Below are 22,493 nucleotides of genomic sequence, written 5' to 3' on the forward strand. Positions count from 1 at the left end.
TAATTGATACGTTCTAAAGAAAAATTAATTTTAAATGAGTCAGTAGTTAAGAAATTGTTGAACAACTCTTAATATACCGAAGCTATTTTTTTCAAGCAAATTATTTTCTTTTTCTCTTGTGTACTTGAAGAAATTGCTTTAGTTTTAACATGTTTGACGGAATGTATTGTTTATTGAGTATATTGACCGTAAGACATTTCATATATAGTATTTTGAATGTGTGTCACAAAGATTATTTAAAGTGTTATTTTTCATAATGTTTATAATTAACAGTGACATGCCATGTGAAGAAAAAAAAAACTGACCTATCTTAATTTCTTCATGAACACACACACACGCTTATTATAAAAAAGCGGGACGACAATGGACTCATGCCGCGAACAAATTAAGACGGATGTAACCTAGAATTCTAAAACTTTTACTTTGAACTAGAAAGAAGAACTAGGTTAGGGCATTCGGCATTCCTTTTTGTTACTGCAGGTTAGGCCTTAATTAGGGCATCCCTAGACCAATCAAATCAATACAAACAACTAAATTAAATATTAAAAGTTAAAAACAGAAAAATAATAAAACTCACTTTTTGTTGGATTTTGGTTTTCAGGTCATAATTTTAAAATAAATCTAATATAAAAATAAAATTAATTTATATGTATCTCTCTCTCTCTCTCTCTATATATATATATATCATTTTATAAAATTATCATAACAGCTGTATTAATATAAATAAATATTTATAATGTTATCATTCATGTTTGTTTTCTCCATAAAATTTATGTCTGATTATTTGAATGTTCAATTTTTTTTGGATTAGTGTTAATTTTTCCGTGTCTATCTTGTTATCTATTATTAGATAAAATTTTCATTTTATATTAAAAACAAGCTATAAAAGAATGAGTAAAAGATAAAATATGATATAATGTCATAGCCAACATCTTTTACTCATTCTTTTATAACTTGTTTTTAATATTAAATGAAATTTCAAATCTTTCGGTAATTTTAAACATAAAATAAGCCATATATTAGTCTTACGTTTGTAATAATTTTCATATGAAACAATATACTTAACCTAAAAAATTAAAAACCAACTCAAGTGTTTAAAGACTTATTTATGATTTTCTAAAAACAATAATTAAAATTAACTTAACCTAAATTGTATAATTAAGTCGTATTTAAATTTAAAACTAAATTAGTTAGATAAACTTTTTATGACAGAATTAGATAATAATCTGAAAACCAGATAAAATATTTTTTTTTTGTTTAACTAAGTTTTGAGTACCTAAACATTTTTTTAAATTCATTTAGTGGCTAAACTCTTATTTGATTGATGAAGGTTCATAAAATTTTAAAAATTTCCGTTTAAATTTAAATAAAATTTTAAATTTATTATTTTTATTTATTTTGTATAATGTTAACAACTAAAAATTGAATTTTTTAAAATTGTAAGCACTAAAAACTTTAATGAAAAAAAGTTTAACATTAACCGGTCAAACAAAAATTTAGAGATTAAGTTCATCTATAATGAAAGATGTTTGATGAGTTTTTTAAGATAAAAAATAATTTTTTATTTTCTTTTGTTGTTAGAGAAATTCAATTAACATTGTGGGTTTCTTAAATTTTGAAATGAATATTTTATATAAATAATTTATCTTTAAAATTTCTTAAGAATAATAAATAATTTAATATGTTTTAAGATATTCAAATTGAGTATCTTAAGTTTTGATGATTAGACATATTCTTAAAACTTTAATACAAAAAAGTTAAAAAAACTTTTACCGTTGGAACAAAAATTTAAGACTAAAACTCAAATTTTTTCATACCACGCAATCCCTTCCAGATATATGTGAATATGACCGTGCCATGCACAGACTAGGTCCCAAACAACCTTGTGAACCATAAAGTTTAAAGCCACTCCTACTCGTTCGTAGCATGCCAACAGGTGCCTTTAGCTTAGGGGTGTCAGAATGTGTAGGCTACTGAATTATAAATTTATAAGAAAGAATTATATTATATTTAGTGGACGAAAACTTATTACATGATCATGAATTATTATGTATTTATTATGATTTTGATTATTTTTCTTACAACGTGTACTTAGATTTTTAATTTATAAAAAAATTAATTGTATTTAATTAGGTGTTATGCACAATTAGTTGAAACTATAATACTTTGTAATCGTGCAGTAATTTCTCATATATAGACACCTAAAACAACTTACAAATATTTGTTTTACTTTTTACTTTTATTTTCTTTTGTTCCATATATATCATTTATTTATCATATTTACATTTTCTTCTCTTAGCTTTTATTATTATTATTTTTTACCTGTAAATTAGCATTAAAATGTTTGCCAATCAATTTTCTAATTCTAAAGATATATATGCTTTACCTCATTTTAATTATATTTTTCATTTATTGCATATACGACTTATTAGATTTATAATTTTTCTTCTTTTTTATCTTTCTCTTTTTTTCACTTTAATCTACCCTAAATGGGGTGAAAATATAATATTGTTTGACCTAAGTAATAATAAATATATTCATTTTTTTCTATTTTTTACTCATTTATTTTTCTTTCTTTTCAATCATACATATTACCCATTACTTATTGTATTTATCACTTTCGTGTTATTTTTTCTTTTTTATTTCTCAACTTTTTATCTGTGCACATGCATGTACCCAAAATAAGTGTACGTTCTTGTTTTCCAACTTGACCTGAACGCCGTCCTAGACACCTAGCCAGAGATGGATATAACGCCTACTACCAAGATTCTCAATTACAAGGCTTCCAGAAGGCTTCAATTTTTTTAGTATAGTTAATTTTACTATTTGATTATATATATATATATATATATATATATATATTCGGTCATTTTTTTATGACTGCAGCCATGTCCATGCGCCAGGCATTATATTGACAGTGTATTTAGTACCAACATGACATACAACACAAGGCAAAGACTGTCCATATCCTTGGTGCAGCTAGGGTAAAAACAGATAAAGAGTAAAAACAAAAAGAAGAGATAAAAACGATTAAATTAGATAAATGATGTGGTATGTATGAATGTATAATAAAATGATAATACATGAATTATTTTTTATTTTAAACATTATATCAACATTTTTTTTTATCGTATCATAAATTTTACTATATTCATCAAACATTTTCTTGCATAATAATATTTATTGCTAGAGCTAACAAATGAAATGCTCAACCTTTTTTATATATTGACGTAGGCTGAGGGTTATGCCGCTCACGTATTTTTTTTAATATATTTATATGGACGGGAGGGAGAAAAACCAATGAGGAACTTTTTCTTTTATGACATTTAATGAGTGTAGATCATTGGTGTTAATGACGAACTTTTTTTTACCATCTTACGTGTGGTGTTAATATCACGGGAAAACGATTAAAAGGAGTATTTCTTTTCAAATTTATCAATTGGGATAAAATTTAAAATAATATCTCAAAGGAAATAAAATTTAAATTAAGATCTTAAAAAGGAATAAATTGTATGATAACTTATTATTTCTGAATTAAAAGTTATAAATTCTGTTATGATTTTTTTATTGAAGTTATAAAAAAATTTACAACTTTAATTTTTTTTTAACACACTTTAAAAGTCGTAAGAGTTTTTTATATGTTTTTAATCTTATAACTTCAAAGTTTTAAGAGTTTTTTTCCTTTTGTATTTTTGTTCTCTTACGAAATCGTAAGTTTTTTTTTTATACAACTTGAAAGTTGTAACAGATTTTTTTAGCATATTTTTTTAAAATGGTAAATAGTTTTTTATTTTAATTATGTAATGAATTAATGTATGTGTTTTTTTATTTTTACTTAATATTTTTTTATTACTTTTTTATAATATTTTATTTAATATTTATTTATATTTTTTATTTAATATATTTTTTATATTTAATATTTTCTATATTTTTGTACTAATGTTAAGGATTATTTTTTAAAAAAATTAAAAATATAATACAAAATAACTTAAATTTAAATAAAAATATTAAAATGCACTACATATTTGTTAAAAAAATATTAAAATCTTTTGTTAATAATATTAAAAAATATTATTAACTTATAATTTATCAAATAATATTAATTTAAAAAATAGTATGTCTACAACCAATGTTTTGATTTGAATAACACGATTTATTTCCACTAAGTGAACGATATTATAAGCAATTACATATATAGTAAATTTTAATATTATGTGATAAATTATAAGTTAATATTATTTTAGTATTAGTAACAAAATATTTTAATATTTTTGTTAAATAAATATGTAGTACATTTTAATATTTTTATTTAAATTTAATTTTTTTACATTATTTTTTAATTTACAAGAAAAATAATAATCTTTAACATTAGTAAAAAATACAAAAAATATATTAAATAAAACTAAAAAAGAAAACATACACTGATTAATTAAATAATTAAAATAAAAAATTATTTATGATTTTTTTAAAAAATACATTACAACTTTAAATAATTTACGACTTCAATGAAAAAATTCCTTTATAACTTTAAAATCATGTGAAAAGAAAATCTTTCAATTTTAAAGTTGTGTTTAAAAAAAATAAAAAATTAAAGTCAAAATTTTTTATGACTTCAATGGAAAAATAAAAAAAAGTCATAATCCAGTCTATAGCTTTCAATTTATAAGTCATTGGTTATTTTACGACTTATTTCTTTCGAAGTATTAATTTAAATTTTTTCCTAAATGGTAAATTTGAAAGAAAAAAAAACGACTCTCAAATAGTAGTTGGCCCCAATATCACTCTACTATGCTATATTAATTAGGGTTGGGATTGGTGACAACTAGGGTTGGAGTGGGTTTGCGATTTACATGTGTAATGCGCGATAGAAAACTTTCAAATGGGGCCTAAGAGTTCATCTATTCTATTAATTATTGTTTTAAATGAGTGTATGTGTTTCTCTCTTCTATTAATTATGATGGTGAGATCATAAATTGGCAATGGGCTTGGCTCAGAACTTTGTCTAGGAGTAGGTAAATTTTTTCACAATTGAAGAGTTTGATCAAACATGTGGGGCTGAAACCACTTGTGACAGATAAGTGGATTTAGTTACTAGATGCAGGAAAAGGATTTACCGTGGCAACAACATATAACCAGTTCATATCCCTCTCTACACAACTGCAAAACTTTTCACCCAGAACTCAAACCAAATTTTGGGAAAGCAAAGCGCCCTCCAAGGTACTTGTATTTTCATGTAGATTATTACTAGATAGACTATCTACCTGCGAACAACTACATAAAAGGTATGTTCAGATTCAAAATTTAGAAGCTTCTTGTGTGACCATCTTCATTGGAAGTGTTCTTGCTTTTTAACCTCTGTGTGACTCTCTCTCTCTCATTCAATTTGGTCACAAACCCTAGGACCCTTGTTTTGTTCTTTTCATCTGCCACTCTCTCCATCTTCGTCTTCTTCGACAGCAAAGGAAGATGCGAAATAAAGAGAAGAAGTGATTAAAGGGAAGATGTTACCCACAGCTTCCAAACTAGTTTTGCCCCATCAAAAAGTCTTTCCCGAAATGCAATATTATTCCTTATTTTCCATATGCACCAACATGTGGCGTGCCAAATCAAATATATGCTTTCATCTGCGACATTTCCTTCCACGAATAAGCAAATCAAATTGGTCATATAACTGATTAATTTCCTGAGGAAGTACAATATCTACTCCCAACCATCTAAATATCCCGTACCAAATCTGAATAGTCCCAGAGCACATGAGAAATAAGTGTTTTGGAAGACATTAAGATCACCTCATGGCAGTGGTTCCTGTACAAGAGAAGGAACAAATCAGTGATTTTCTTCTCTTCATGGTGTATATTAACCCCTTGCTTTATTTGAATTTACATAGTTTTAGATATTTCTATGAATTACTTTTTGGATATATGATGTCACACTACTTTGTATAGTGAACAGACACTTTTTAATTGTATATTTACAGTTGCATCTCTTATACAATCTTGGTGTCCATTAATATATGAGATTACACTTTGCCTTTAAAAAACAAAAGAAGGCTCACCGCTATGTAAAAGTAAGATGGAGAATCATTATATATACACACTATCTTTCCTTGTTTAAATTTGTTTTTGGATTGGAACTGGTCACAAACCAGAAGAGAAGTTAAGTGTATAAATATATTAATCCTATCACTATCACTAACAACAATCAAGCCTTTCCAAAAAAAAAAAAAAAAACTAACAACAATCACGATGGTTGTGCTACAGTTTACACAACTACAGCCTAATAATTTACATTTGCCCATTAAAACTTTTCTTTTCTGTTAATGGTTTGGGTTAGAGCACCACACTACGGTGGCTGTCAACGCTGGAGGAACCTCTTTGCGGAGGCTCTGAAGGGACACGTGGAGCTGACAAAGCCATCAACGAGGTGCAGATACGTGGTCAGCTCGTGGCACGTGGCAACATTCGTGTTTCCTAGGTACGGAGAATCCTTGCTACATAAGCGTAGTTCCCTCCCAACCTCCGCATACACTAACTGTGCCTCCTCCACCCTCTTCTGTATCCATCTCGGAAATCCCGGCACGTGGACCCCTCCATCGCTGGCCAAGCCATCATCAAACACAAACCCCGGAACCTTGGTGATGACATCGTCGGAGTTCACTATCCGCAAGACCTTGGTCCCTTGCCTCTCAAGCATCCTCCGGAACCTCGGGTCCCCAACGCGGGGCCCACCAAAGGAGATGACCGTCACCGGCAGTCCAGGGAAAGCGGTCTTGACATCATAGGCCGTGAGCGTGGCTAATGCTGCCCCAAGACTATGACCGGTGACGGTCAGACTCAATTGTTCCCCCCGGTAGGTCTCGAGGATCCTTGAAATCTCTCGCCTCACCATTTCTTGTAAAGACCTAAACGTCTTTCTGGGAAGTGATGAGGTGTAGAGACTCAAGAACCCGCTTTCCACCATGGCCCCACTTCTGTCCATGACCCCATTTTTTTCAAAGGCCCTTTTGGTGTTGCATGGAATAGGGAGGTTGGTGAGAGATGCACGAAAATTCTCTAACCATTCCAAGCATGTGGTGGTTCCTCTATATGCCACCACAACATCGCGCCGACCAAGCCTTTTGATCTCTTCCTTGTCATGACACACCGCTACGTATCCAACATAGCTCGTTTGTTTTGCCACCCATGTTGGTGCTTTGTCCACCCAACTAGGTAGCTGAATACCCGAGGTTGCACGTAGGTATTTGGTTACCTTGTAGCCAGTGTTATGTAAACCACACCGTTCTAAAAGATCTTTTCTGGGGAACCTCGAGTTTGCATAGTTGGGTGAAGAAGGGTCAAACTCGAAGGATTTGTAAACGGTTTCCACGAAATGACCGTATCTTAGGATTTCAGCACGTAAGTTGTCGTCTAATGGGTCTAGCAAACCGTCCCAATTGCTCATGCCATGGTACTCCTTCCACCTCTTGCCAAGTTTTGATGATTGCATGGACGGAAAATAATTGCTATAATTATTATGTTCTTCTAAGTTTATCATTTTCTCTAAATGTAATGCGGCTTGTCGTGTGTCATTAGAAAAGTGTAGGATTTTATTGTTGGTTGGTTTGGATGTCTGGGTTGTGGTTATTATGCAGCGAGGTTTGAGGAGGGTGTTAGATTGGGGTGAAGGGAGAGGGTGTGGTGTTTTTATTGTGAACTTCATTGTTGTAGTGTGGGTTTAGAGAATGACACTGAAAGAGGGAGCAAGAGAGAATGAGAAGTGAGAAGGGAGAATGTCCTAAACTCCTAATTGGTTGGAACACATATTAGGACGGAAGGGGTTTTTATAAGCGGCAAAAATAGTGTTCCTTGTACAGAGAAGAGGACATAGGAGAAAGAATGACAAGGACATGTATACAGTAGCTAGGAGGCAAAGTTATGTTATTTCTACATCACACCTTTTAGCGTGAGAAATATAAGATTGAAAAAAAGATTATAAATTGAAATATGTTTTTTTTAAACTAAGGCTTAGGATTCAATTTCAAGTTTGAATATAAAGTAGTTATTGGAATATCTCAAAATAAACTGTTCCGGTAGAAAAAAGATTAATTAAATAAAAGGTTCCAAATAGCTTTGATTACACCAATAAGTGTATATATACTCTCTATGGTATGGTATTGGTTTGTGCTCTAGTGCAAGAAAGGTCAACTTTTTCAGCCACCAATATGTTGCCTTTCTGGAGTGTGGCTGTCAACAAACGATGACTAGCGATAAACGCTCTAACAGAGAGAAAATTAACAAGAATCAAAGCAACAGATACGCGCTACAATTAACGCCGTCAACTGACTCTCAGGTTCTCATACGATCATGCCTTGTGGCTTGTTGTCGGTGACTATTGCGATACCTTTTCTTTTTCTTATTAATGTTTAGGGATAGAAATAGGTCAGACTGGCCTACAAGAATTTGTGACCTAATCTATATAAAACTTGACCTGGATTAATCTATATAATTAAAAGGTTAGGCTCAGACTTTTTTAAAAACCTATTAAATTAAATAAATCAGACTTACACTTATTACAAACTCTTATAAATTTGATAGGTCGGCCTAAATATATATATATATATATATATATATATATATATATATATATATATATACTTTATTATTTTTTAGGTATAATTAATTTTTTTTAAACTAGCAGACTTTGATTACTCCATAACTTTCATTTCTATAATCAAGTAAGATTTTAATTACAATTTAGGTGTGAGTCATGTATCCCTTTATATTCCTTATTATTTTTATTGGTTTTTTTATTTTTATTTCATTTTCCTTTAACTTCCTATTAGGTTTCAACTCTAGAGCAAAAAAATATTAAAGATTTAATGTGAAGAAAGTTTTTAAAAAGGTTATTAGGTCAAACTAGGCTTTTAAAAAAACCAGACCGAACCTAAATAAAAGTCTTTGATAGGCTATAGGTCAGACTTAAGTCTCAAAAATTTATCGTAGACTAAGCATAGGCCTTGTAAAGTCTGACCTGATGAAACCTATTCTCACTTCAATTAATGTTGTCGAAATCTTATGAGCGTGAAATAGAAAACGACTATAATTTAGTTGAGAACATATGTTTGAATTGTGCAGAAGGAAATGAGTTTAATTGTGTGACTAAACCTCAAACCTAATCATTAGGGTTGATAAAAAAAATGGATCTTGTCTCCGCCTCTTTCTAATCAAATATTGCCGTTGATTGTATTTAATTATTCACAATGATTCGAGTAATAAAGATCCATCAATATCAATATAGATTGGCGTAGTGAAAATTTTAATTAATTTCTTTATTAATGATTATTAATCTTACTTTTTTTTTTACAGAATTATTAATCTTACGTTAATCGCAAAAAAATTTGTCAATGGCTGTGAACCCTTGGATGTAAAAGGTAATGAATAAATGAGAGAGAGAGAGAGAGACTATAGATAGAAAATGTTGACTGTTTCGGATCAAAAGATGTTTAGATATTAGTAGTAATTATTGGTCCTTTTAAAATAATTTAATAGCAATCAATATATGTTCGTAATAACCAGTGGATCTCTCCATGCCTCAAATATATCCATGGTCATGATAATTTCAATTATTGTTTTATCAATAAGAGGACTCTACTAACTTGTGAATGATTTCCAAAGACAATAATTAAGGGCCCTCCCTAGCTAGACTATATATAAAATTATGATATTATGTCAAAGCAAGACAGGGATGTATCTGATTTATTCTACTATGGATTAATCGCGCGCTTCAATATTCAATGAGTATACTACTCTTTTCTCTTATTATTATTTTCATTAATTATTAATATAGTATTTTTTTAATCTAAGTGCTTGCAGCATAGGCATGACACCTGCACGGGACGGGGGCAGGGAGTACTCCGCTGCTCTCCGTCTCGAACCTTACCTTGTTCCCTATTTCCATGGTAGAGATATTTTTTGTCTCGTTCTCATTTTTCGACTTCCCGCAAGAACTCGAAAAACCCTCGTTTTATATTAAAAAATGTCAAAAATTATAAAAAGAATATATTTTTTTTGTTTTATCTCAATTTTTCAACAATAATAAATTTAAGGTTTAATTCTAAGTTTAAAACATGACTAAAAATACCAAAATAAATCAATAATAATAATAATAATAAAATCACACAAACATAAAAGCATCTAAGAAATATCCAAGTACACATTAATGTTACAGTATTACACAATAAAAATAATAAAACTAGTCTAACATTACAAGTCTTCATACAATAAATTAACTTCATCATACTGAATCAAGTCTTCATATTTTCATCCAAGTGCAATGAAACATCTTCAACATCAAACCTACACAATGAAACATGTAAATATGTGTTTAGAAAATATAAAAAAGTCATGAATTAATATAATAAAATTTTCATACCGTTGGGATTGTTGTGTGACTTGTGTTCGCATCCTCAACTATTGAGCAAAATTCTATTTTTGATTTTAAGGAATCTAATGACATAATTATGCAATTATTAAAATAAATTAATTGCTTTAATAGAGAAGAGCAAAATTCCATTGTCAACTATTGCGGCATTTTAAGATTTGGATAATGTTTTTGTATTTTTGTGACTTATGAGATATTACTTATATATATGATAATTTTATTTGTATTTTTTTTACTAGTAAAATATTATATTAACCCTTATATTTATGTTATACATATTATAAGTTATGAAAGCATATAAGTAAAATTCTATATACGCGGGGATACAAGAACCCTAGCCCGTGGAACGGGAAATATAATCTCCATCCCCGTCCTCGAATTAATTGCGGGGGGCTTCATTCTCATTCCCGTTCCCGCAAGAAATTTTCCCCCGACCGCAGTGTCCCAAATGGGACAGTCCCTGCAAGATTCCCTAGTAACAAAGAGAATTATCATGCCTATTGCAGCATGCAGCTGTAACATGAAGAAAAAAAAGTCGTCATGCCTACCTCACCAGACCTAAGGTTGAAATTTAACTTGGAACAAAATAATGTTTACAAGTTTCATTTACATCTATTTTTTTATATTCACTTTACATTTTTTATTCTCTCATTTGTTTTATTAATTAAATTTTCTCTATCTTTTTTTATATCTCTTTGCTTTTTTAACATGAAATTTTAAATAAAATAATAAGAATAAAATTTTAAAAAATATATAACTTATAAATTAACATATTTTTTATAAGCAAATTCAAGTAGTTATGAAAATAAACTTCTTAAAGTAGTTTATAAAAATTAAGTTCATGTTTGATAACTTATAAACGAACTTATAAATTTTCCTAGAGTCTTACCAAACATAGTTTTTTTTTGTTTCTATTTATTTTATTTTTATATTTTCTATTTCTATTCACCTTATTTCTTATCTATTTTTTTCTATCAAACTTTGCCCGAAAAGAAACTTAATGCATATTTAAAGAAATATCAAAATATGTATCTCAACTGAAACATTTTATCAAACGATCATTTCGTGCATTGAATCCTGAGGCTTCTTCCAAAATCACGTATTCTCACACTAACACAAAAAAGCTTCTACATATAGTTTCTAAATTGCACGTTAATTACTCACGTCCTGGTTTCTTGGACGCAAAACTAAACACGTATGCTAAGAAAATCCAATCGCGCGGTAGTTATAGACAGTACCATGAACCAACGTGTGATGGGCTTATCGGACGTACGTTGAAATGGGTCCTCTTTATACTTATAACATATATCTCTTATCTTAGTCAGGTAATTAATTAAAATCACCAAATTGTTTGTCGTTTGAAAGGTGACACGCCAGAGTGGCGTAGTCCTTCATCTTACAGAGGGAGGTTTTTACGCTTAATTTGGGTAATATGCCCTTGGGTTAAATCTATTATTTCCTTTTAATTTGCTTGTGTATATATGTTCACGGTAATACTATATTTATGTTCCTTTCGTTCAGTTGTTCGAAGGTCAAAATAGAAAGAAAAAACAAATTAGAGGCCGCCAGTGCTGCTAACTAAAAGAGGACAAATGCTAGGTATCCGAAAGATATTGGTGAAGAAGCTTCAAATAACAATATTTTTATTGGGAGATAAAAAATTACGTTAGCCATAATCTTTTTCATATTCTCTCATAATTTATATAATAAATATTTTTTCTTAGTTTATTAACCGATGTTATAAGTATACTTATTAGTAACACCCTTAAAAAGGTTGTAACTAATATTTTAACCTAGTTCTTGAGTTAGGGTTACAATTTTTAATGCAACTAGAAAAGATATTACAGGAAGAGGGAATCGTATAAAGGTTGCATGACCATTCATTAATGTCTTAACTAATTTATTTATTTTTACCTTTTTTTTATCATGGAAAGGTAAGCTGGGAGGCTATCTATAAAAGGAATTTCATGCTTAAGGTTTGGTCAGCAAAATATGAAAGTTATTAACTAGGGGCACTTCAATCAACATTCATACAAGTAGAGAAAGAAGGATCCCGTTCAATCAGATCATTAAAGTTGTCAATTGCTTCTCAGAAAAAAAAAATTGAAGTTGTAAGTTTTCTACCTACAAATGATGAAACATATCATATTAGAATCCACTCCACTCAATTTTTGGTTCATTTTAAAACCGAAAACGAAAAATCTTTGACACTATTGTACAACCAATTATTAAGACTAAATAAACAAAAGAAACTAAATATTCCAGTGTGAAAAGGTAATAGAAAATAAGATTATAGGTTGTGATCCTTGTATAAAGTGTGATCATTCAAGGAAATTAGATTTTTTGAGAGTAAGATTTTGTAACTTTATCCTTTAATAACAATAATATTAAAGCAAATGATTTGTATAATGAGGACTGGATTTTTAAGGTTTATATAAAATTTTAGCTCTTCAAAATTCAACCTATATATTATTCTTATTTTGGTGAATTAATTAGAACAAATTTTTCTTTGATTTAAAAGTTACAGTATGCTTGATATTATTACAATTTAGAGAAGCAGTACTTGTTCTGCTTATGCTCCTCTAGTTTTCTTTTCTTTTCTTTCCTTAATCCGCAAGATATATATGTTTGTGAAGGAAACAAGGTGACCACAGAACAACAAGCTTTGAGTCAGCAAGCTAAGCTATCGCAACTACATGATTGAACAAAACACTATTGCAACATGAACAATTGCATATATAATAGAGTGCAAACTCGATTACAAGAAGGGCCTGTTAGAAAGAAAAGTTGGCATACAACCCACTAATCGATTAATTATTTCATGGAATTCTGTTATTAATATTTAAAAGTTCTCCAGCATATATAAGCAATGAAAATATATATGCCTTAAAACTGAGATGTGTGCAGATGGAAGAATAATATTTATTTTATATCTGATCTTAGTAATTTGTAATGTTTACAAAAAATAAGCAATTTATATATAGGTATACTAGGCCTATATGGCTGGATGAAAAGTTGAACTGATGAAAATCCTATCTCATTTTTTAGTTGAAACAGCTTGGTTTTTTTTGTTATCAGCAAAAGTAGCTTGGTGTTTCTTAAAACAGTCCTATCCTATACACGTGAAATTGCTTTTGCTATCAACAATATTGTAAACAGGCGAGATTTGTTTAACGGTTTTTGCGTCAGATGTGAGCCATGGAATTTTATCTAGTTCTGTAAAATGTATACTGCTTAAGATTTGGCACCTGCTGTGATGAGCTTTACATAATTACATTTTCATATTAATAACTAACCCTTTCCAATGAATTATATTTTTCTTTTTTATTGCGAAAAAAATCAATACGACCTGTAATTCAAGATATTGAAGCATTCTTCGGACTTAATATTATGCATTTTTGGTATGATAATGCAATGTTGCGAGGGGCACATAGGCAAAGCTCGAATTTTCCATTGTTGAATGTCTTATATTGGGTTATTTTGCAAAAAATTTCGTTGACTATAAGTTCAATATATATTCTATATTCTAGTATACAATTGATTAAATGGTATAATTGTGCAAGCTAGAATTAAGCTGAATGAATAATATGAAAACTAGAAGGAAAAAACCTAGATGTTGATAATATGAGAACTGTTCTTTTTTTTATTACCCGGAGGCGTAATTTCCTTCCCATCAAATCAGCTCATTTTTAAGATAAAATCCATTCTGTTGTTAACATCAAATACCCTTCTTAATTCTATAGTGGATGCATGGCTTCTAACTGAGAGTACAATTTCATGTGGTATACAAAATCCAGAGCTGTTTATTTATTTATATTTTTATTTGGATCTTTGAAGCGGTGGTCTAGAATGCCGATTTCATCATTGAACTGCAAAAAAGCAGGAATGAACTTCTGCATCTAGTTAACAGAAATAATTATCTAAAAACAATTAAACAAATGGAATTCAGCTCCAAACAAAGGCATTAATAGTCTAATAGTCTCCCTAGCTCCGACTAACTGATGAAAAGACACATTTGCCCTCTAACATTGTTCAATAAACCCCCAGTGGATGCCGTGAACTTTGATATACGATCCTGCATCTCATTCTGGAGACATATATAACTAAATATACATTACATGTCCCTCCAGTTTAACATTAAACATATAATTAAATACAACAAGTGATTTCCAAAATATTTGTGATAGCACACTGAGAGGTATCCTTAATTAATTTTCTGTTTATAGAGGGAACTGAAAGGTATATATTGGGAATTTCATTTCAATTCTTTTTTCTTATTTTCTTAACTCTACAAAATATTCTCCTAAGAAAACTCTACAAAACATTATTCTACAACAATATGATGATTAATGTCACATGTAAATACTTAATTGATATTTCCTTATTACACTTCATTCTTTTCAATACAAATACTTTAGGCATAGAATATTATTTTGTTATATACATAAAAGCTTAAACAATATAGATATATTATTTTTTCATACTTAACAATATAATTTGAAACAGAAGAACTAGTTCATAATTGGTCAAAAGCTACTAAATAGCCTCTTAAATAAAGCACCAGCAGCTCAAATATACTGTATAAGGAAATTGATGAATAGCATGGCGTGATGATCTATGTTTGCGGTTAACTTTCGCTTCATATCTTTATATGTCTTCTCACCAATAGAAAACTGCCAAGATGATTCATAATGCTTTCATGCCGTTTTTCTTTTCACCATTATAGCGTTTTGAATAAAAGAATGAGAACCTCTATATCAATATCAAACAAAAAGATATAATAAACACCCTTGAGTCCAGACATCTAGAGAGAGGGAACGAATAGTTAAAGTGTCAAATTTATTTAAAGTTCTGAAACAGTTTTATTATTAAATTAGAAAGTTATTAAAGTTCTTCAATTTAATAAAGCAAAGTAAAACTTTTTTTAGAAGAGCAAATTAAAACTTAATACAAGTGAGTTAAGAATTCAAATAAAGAGTGCAGTATTATAGATGTTTTAAGTGCTTCATATATACTTTTAATGCTCAGGAATAAAAAAATGATATTAAAAAGTTTATAACAATTAACAGAATTAAATGTTTCTATTTTTAAGTAATTAATATAATATATGATGTAATGTAACAAAATAAGGTAAATAAAAAAATGTCAATTAGATGTTTATAAATTCATATATCAATATCAAGGAAGAAATAATCTTACATTCAAAAAGGTACACAATATAAAACAAAAACAAAAGCCCTCGTTTCTCTATGCTTCAAGTGTGCATTAAAATTAGCTTTACATTCAAAGAGTAAAAGGAGAAGACTCGTGTATGGCCAAAAAAAACCGCGTCAACAAATGGACTCTTTAATTTCAATGCTTTAACTATCAGCATCATGCAACCCTCGCTTTATTTTCTTATAAAATGTTGCAAAAATCATGTGGAAAAGATTGCCTAGACTTATACATAACAATTATCACGGCTTAAATATTACACAACAGCCATTTTATAATTATAAAATATTTTTTTCCGTCCAAAACATTATTAATTGCCTTCTCTTATTCGTCATGACAAGTTCATTAATTAATTGTATACCTACTAGACTATACATGATTATATTTATATCCAGCCTCAACCTATAGAGAAGAAAACTAAATATTGTGATTGAAAATGGATGAGATTTTGTTGTGAATAATTGAACACAAATATGAACACACTATGATGAAAACTTAGAACTGAATTATGTTTTGCTTAGAACACCACCGACCACCTTTCTTTGGCTAAAACCACGTGGTTGCGGCTTAAGCAAGCGCACCGCCCCTGCTCTCTGCTTTGTCCCAATCCACTACGTATCTATGATATATATATATATATATATATATATATATATATATATATATATATATATATATATGGCATCTAACTTGCTCTATCTTCACGTTATATTCATCTTGCTTTGAGTGTTAGGTATATGTTCGGTTCGGGATATAACGAATGGTGAAATTTTAAGGGATGATCATTCTATTAAAAACAACGTGTTTTGCAATTTGCATGATAGAAGTTTACACCTAGACAATATTTTTCGTGAAAACAACGAGCTTTTATTTCATTTGAATTCTATTAGATTCTAAATTTCTATTTAAAATATTTGGAGTGGTGTCTTTTTTAATTTTTTGTATCGGAAAATATTTATACCAATGGATGTTAAAAATATATTTAGGATTCAATTTATGGACCCTAATGCGTCATACATTTTCTTCATTGGATTAATCCTTTTTATGTTTTAAATATATAATTTGAAATACAAGATTTACAGATTTTAAAATCTTTTTACTTGAAATTATAATTCGTAGCTAAACAAGTTCGTGAAACTAAAATATAAAATGTATGCACCCAGTTTTGGGAGCCTCATTAATTGCGGCGACTACGGTTTTATTGTGTTCCATTTGGGTGTCAAACTTTCGTTATGTGATGTTATTTTCATGCAGGATCGTTTCATGACTCACAATTACAATAAACGTGCCTTTTGATCTTCAGTCAGCGTCCTAGGTTGTTGACCTAATATTTATGCAAATGTGTTTTAACTTATGCATGCAATGAATTTGAACAAAGGTCGTTCGTATTTAGGGATTCATAATCTTATGAGCGAGATTAATTTTTTGCATGCATGGTGCAGGTGTTTCCTCATGAGTCCTGAACATTTTCAGCATGTTTTGTTTTTGGTGCACAATGTTGGCAACATTGTGGCTATATACAAACATTATACTTACACTTATTGTCTACTACAGAAGTGGACCAGCACCAGTAACAAATACATTATCTAAGTACAGTCCCATACAATAAAAGGGATTTCAGCTTGTACCAATAAGGATTTTAACCATATTCTGTTTTGTTGTTTGGTGTCCCACATTTCTCATATTATTCTTGTAGGATTGTTGTGTTCTAAAATTTTAAAATTGATGGGTCAATGAGGTACCCGTTATTGCCCTACCCTGAAATTGTGTTCCAAAGTACACAACCTGAGTTTCACATTCGTGCAATAGGTGAAGGATCAGCCCTGCGGGAAGAGATTTGTTTTGTCCAAAAGTGACAAACTTTGAGCATGACAATTATATCATTTGAATTATTGTTTATCATCACTAATCACATTATAAAAAAGGAAAATTTAACAATTGAAAAGGACATTGGGCCAGGTCAAATTGGCCCGATTTTTTTTGGCATATTTCAAGAGCTAAGTTCACTATTATTTATGGATTATTTATTTGGGTTGATCGTTTATTGTACTCGATTCAATTTGCCACCTCTTTTAATGGCTATAAATGTAATTTAATTTTGTGATTTAACTATTTCTAGTACGAAAGACTAATTAACCCATCAGTCTATTGGCTTATAGTGATAGGCTGATTAGCCTGTAAATTTGTTGAATTTCTTGCAGATAGACTCATTAGCCTGTAAATAAATTATCATGTTTAAAGATAGATCCATCAATCTATTTAAAGTTTTAATGTTAAATACGCCTTTGAATAAGTTAATAATTCGGGTCAGATTTATATAAAGGTCAAATTAGACCGAAAAAAGGTTAGCAACAGACTAAATAGTTCACAAGCTTAAGCCATGAGATTATAAATCAAATCTAATTAGGCTTAATCTAGGTCAAACTTATTCATAATAAAGATAAAATTATATTAATAATTCTTTAAAGCGGTAGTTATTTATTGAAAATTTAACAGTAGGACTTTATTTTTTTACTAAAAATAATCATAATTACTAGATTTAGAACTTAGTCACATTTAAGGTTTCAGTTTTTCCTAAAAGTATATTCTATAGAAATAAAATATAGGATCTTTTCTACAAACTCATGTTATTAACTCAAACTTTAATAAAATATATGTACATCGATTTATAATAAATTACTTATGAAATTATTAAAATTCTAATAATATCTTTTTTATACAGACTATATTATCGCCCAATAAATAATTTTATTTAAGTTGGATAGAACTTAACTGACAAAATTATTCATTTGGATATTTAATGCAACTACATATTGTAAGATTTAAACTTAACATCATTAATTAAACTAAACTAACTCATATACTAGTTGATCCACACTTGATGGTAAAAATTCTTTTTCATACCTATAATCATCATTTTATGCTTTTAAGTACAATTCACATTTTAAATTGCTACTCCTTCAGTCTCAAGATAATAGTCATCCTAAATTATGTTGTACACAGACAAAAAAAAAATTATAATATTAACTTTATATCATCATTAATTCATTTATAGATTTTATTATTCATCATTAATATATAAGAGATATAAGTAAAATAATAATAATTAATTTTATATTGTAAAAGTTAAAATGTATGACAATTATAATAGGAGAAGAAAAAGTAATTAATATGAAATTTATTTATACGATATAAAATACTGAAGCAATTATCATGTTAGAAACTATTTCCTAACACGTTTGCCTCTTTGACTTATTGGAATTAAAAGATGAATCGTTTTAATGTAATACTTTAAAAACAATTATCAAAGAGTTAAAAGTGGACTTTTTTAATCGTAAAGTGTGTAAGATTTATTTTATTAAAATATTCTATTAATATAACATTATATTTTGTGTTTATTTCTTTCCTTCACTTTATCATTTATTATATTTTAAATTTAAATTTATTTTTCTTCTCTCTTTTTCTCTCATTGTATATTTTGTTGTGAAATTTGTTTGTTATATAAGTATAATTTCTCTTTTCTAATTCTTGTCATAAGGGTGACGATTAACGACAATAGGGATTAAATTTTGTTTATACAACTGAGGGATTAGCCTGGTTAACAAAGCAAAATCGTTTCTCTCTGCTGAGTATTCGGATTAAAATCAGAAACCCTTATATATATCAATCTGATGTGGGATGAGCCTTAATTAATTAGGAGAATATTGTCAAACTGGAACTTAATCTGTGTCAACGGAAAAGTTGAGTTGGGGATATCCTTATCATACAATTGTAAAGAAAGAGAAGAAAATGTCTTATTAGTACGCAGAAAACACAAAAACTTTCACACTTGTTTATTATTCACAACACTATAAACTTCTGTTAATCATTTACAAGAATTGTGTATTTCTAAGGATACACGTATAACATTTCCCCCCCTTGTAATTGGAGCCGTATCTGTGTTATGTACCATTACATTGCTATTTTCTGTGCCTATTGAATTCAACTTTTTGACTTGGACCCTATTTCCAGTCCAGGCACAAAGGATTCAAAATTTGAGCCTAACTCGAAATTCAAACTACGGCGAACCTATTTTCCTTCTCAAAAACATGAGTTTAACAACGATAGAACTTCACGTGCTGGCTCCGAAAAAAAGAACCAACCCCACATGGGTTTGACTTAGGTCAAGGCAAATGAGGTTTAAATGGTTTTTAAAAGTTTTATTTTAGTTGGGGGAGAAATACCTCAAATAAACTCCACACATTATACTCCAATCGTACGCCTAAATTGAATATATATATACTTTAGGTTGGATTTATTTATAGTTGTTAAAAATTTTAAAAATGAATTAATAATTTGATTTGAATTTAATTTTATCAATTTAATAATATAATTAGAAATTAAATCTGATTATTGAAATTGATAATGGATATTATAATTTAATTTATTTGCAAATTAAATTTGATGCTTGAAACTTATTAAAAATAGAATCGACCTGGATTATTTTATTTTATTTTATGTTTTTACTAATATAGTGTAAGGAAACCTGTTAGCAAGCGGTGTAACTGTATAAAATCAAATCCAATTCAAGCAAACCTGCCATTTTCTCAAAATTTATAAATACTAACCATTAAAATTCACAATGATTAAAAAGTCAAACCCTGCATTTATAAATACTAACGTTTTTCTTTAAACATTATAAGCACACGAGGAGAGAAATACTATTCTAAATAAAATTAAAATGAATTTAAGGTGGTTATTGGGTGCAATAAATTGCTAAGGACCGCTCTCTCATCCTAGAGTTTAATTACAATGGACAAATATAAAAAACTACTCTATAAAAAAAATCTTGGTAAAAAATTATTTTTATCATTTTTTTTCCTTAAAAAACCGTTAAGCAATCTCATAAGAGTGTTGTAAAAAATATCTTATAAAAAGATTTCTCTTTTGTATACTCTCATAACAAGAGTAATGCAAGGTTTTATATGAATCTATTTCACTGAACTAATTTTTTAAACAAAAATTATTCGTAGATCATTTCACTTGATTCATTTAAAGGGTATATATTGAAACTTGTTTATTTTGCTTCGAAATGGCATGAGAAGAAGTTTCTTTTGTCCGTGTATCACATGCATGAGATGAATCAGGTAGATGATGATCACCATCCACCATGAAAAATAATATTCATCTAAAATTTTAACATAATATTTCTAAAGCAATTGATAAAAACATGGATTGCATGGAAATTCTAACACACTACACAGGTTATTCAGCACATGGGCCATTTTCTATTTATATAATATTTTGTGTTCTAATTTGAGAGATAGCTATAGTGGTCAAAATGGATCAAAACCTATGAGTCACTCTGGTTTACTACGGTTCGGGCTGAGATAGCTATTTTGTGTTTTGTTCAAGATTATTTTTAAAATTTGTTATTATACTTCTAGATTTCTTAGCTTGTGATAATATGTTTTATTGTAGTGTGTGGATAGTAAAAAACTTAATTTAACTAATATTTTTTTTAATTTATTTAATTTATTAAGTATTGGAATTAATTAGCATGTATATAAGTTTTGAAACCATTATAGTCACAATTGTTTCAAAAAAAAATTGAGGGGAACTTTTAAATGATAAATAAATAAATAGCATGGTTGAGTTGTTAAAAATGTAGTATACTATCATATTTTTACTATTATAATTTTATCCCTATTAATTTGAATAAATCTGTTATGTTTTCTTTGTCACGTTGAATAAAAATAAAATAAATGGATTTTTGAATAATAACTAAGCAATAAATCGCTTGGAAAATTACTATAGTGGGATATATACTCAAATTTAAAGAGTACTAGTACTTACAAATACTTTTTGGAATGTAAAAAAAAGAAAATTAGATAGTTAATGTAACAGAAAATTTCAATTGTTATATTAATATCTCATATTAATGGCCTTGCACTCGACACCTATGCACTAAATCTTCATATAAATAATTATAAAAGCGCCGTCTGTGGGGATCGAACCCACGACCACGTGGTTAAAAGCCACGCGCTCTACCACTGAGCTAAGACGGCATTTATAGGAGTACTTGTAAAATAAGTTTTATCTATATATATTTTTTGTCTTCTCTTATACAAAATCTTGAAAGGCTTGTACTTTGCAAGTTGGGCTGACCCAATTAGTTTGGCAATATAAATATATCATCTCCATTTATTCGTCTGGTGAATGGTTTACATCTGAAAATAAATGTAATAACCCATTTTACGAATTTAACTTGATGCAAAACTTTAGTTGAGACTTGTAAAAAGTGTCTTGACAAATGTTTGTTAGCATTCAATTAGAAACCGTCTGTGGTGATCGAACCCACCACTGCGAACATTGTTGATATTATAGTATTAAGTAGTATTTTTCTCAACAATGATAAGTGCATTAGCATATAAAATCGACTTTTCACAGCGACTGCAATAATTGTTAACATTAAATAGTACTTTTTCTACAACAAGCAACAACATAAAAAAATTCTTTTCATAGTGGCATTGATAAATTTTCCTGCAATACTAACCATGTTACCAAAATAAATAAATAAAAATCTTACCTCGATGAAAATCAAATGTCATTACCAAATATCAATCTTTACCAACAACTTAATTTTTATTGAAAAAAATCATTGTAAATATGATTCTTTCTTGTAACGGAAAGTTAAAATTAGCTTATATATCAATAAAATTCATCTTTTAGCAATGTTGATATGAGAAAATTTTTATAAATAAGCTTATGCATAAAATGATTTTTGCTTATTAAAAAATGTTTTTCGTTCTTACATGAATATATTAATATAAAAAATATAGTAGTGAATATTTCTAATACATTGAGAAATATTTATTGTT

At 28.8% G+C, this 22,493-nt stretch overlaps 1 protein-coding gene and 1 non-coding gene across 2 annotated transcripts; both read right to left on the minus strand.

Moving 5' to 3' along the window:
* Nucleotides 1-6,354: 6,354 nt before the first annotated feature.
* LOC114395663 (phospholipase A(1) DAD1, chloroplastic-like) lies at nucleotides 6,355-7,600 on the minus strand. Its single transcript, XM_028357494.1, has one exon. It carries the CDS (start codon nucleotides 7,531-7,533, stop codon nucleotides 6,355-6,357), a length of 1,179 nt encoding a protein of 392 aa, XP_028213295.1. The 5' UTR covers nucleotides 7,534-7,600.
* A 14,008-nt stretch (nucleotides 7,601-21,608) lies between these two features.
* On the minus strand, nucleotides 21,609-21,680 carry TRNAK-UUU. The gene has a single exon. It is a non-coding gene; the product is annotated as a tRNA-Lys (tRNA).
* Nucleotides 21,681-22,493: the final 813 nt, after the last annotated feature.

The sequence above is a fragment of the Glycine soja genome, chromosome 18, assembly GCF_004193775.1.
Source record: "Glycine soja cultivar W05 chromosome 18, ASM419377v2, whole genome shotgun sequence".
In the NCBI taxonomy this organism is placed as follows: domain Eukaryota; kingdom Viridiplantae; phylum Streptophyta; class Magnoliopsida; order Fabales; family Fabaceae; genus Glycine; species Glycine soja.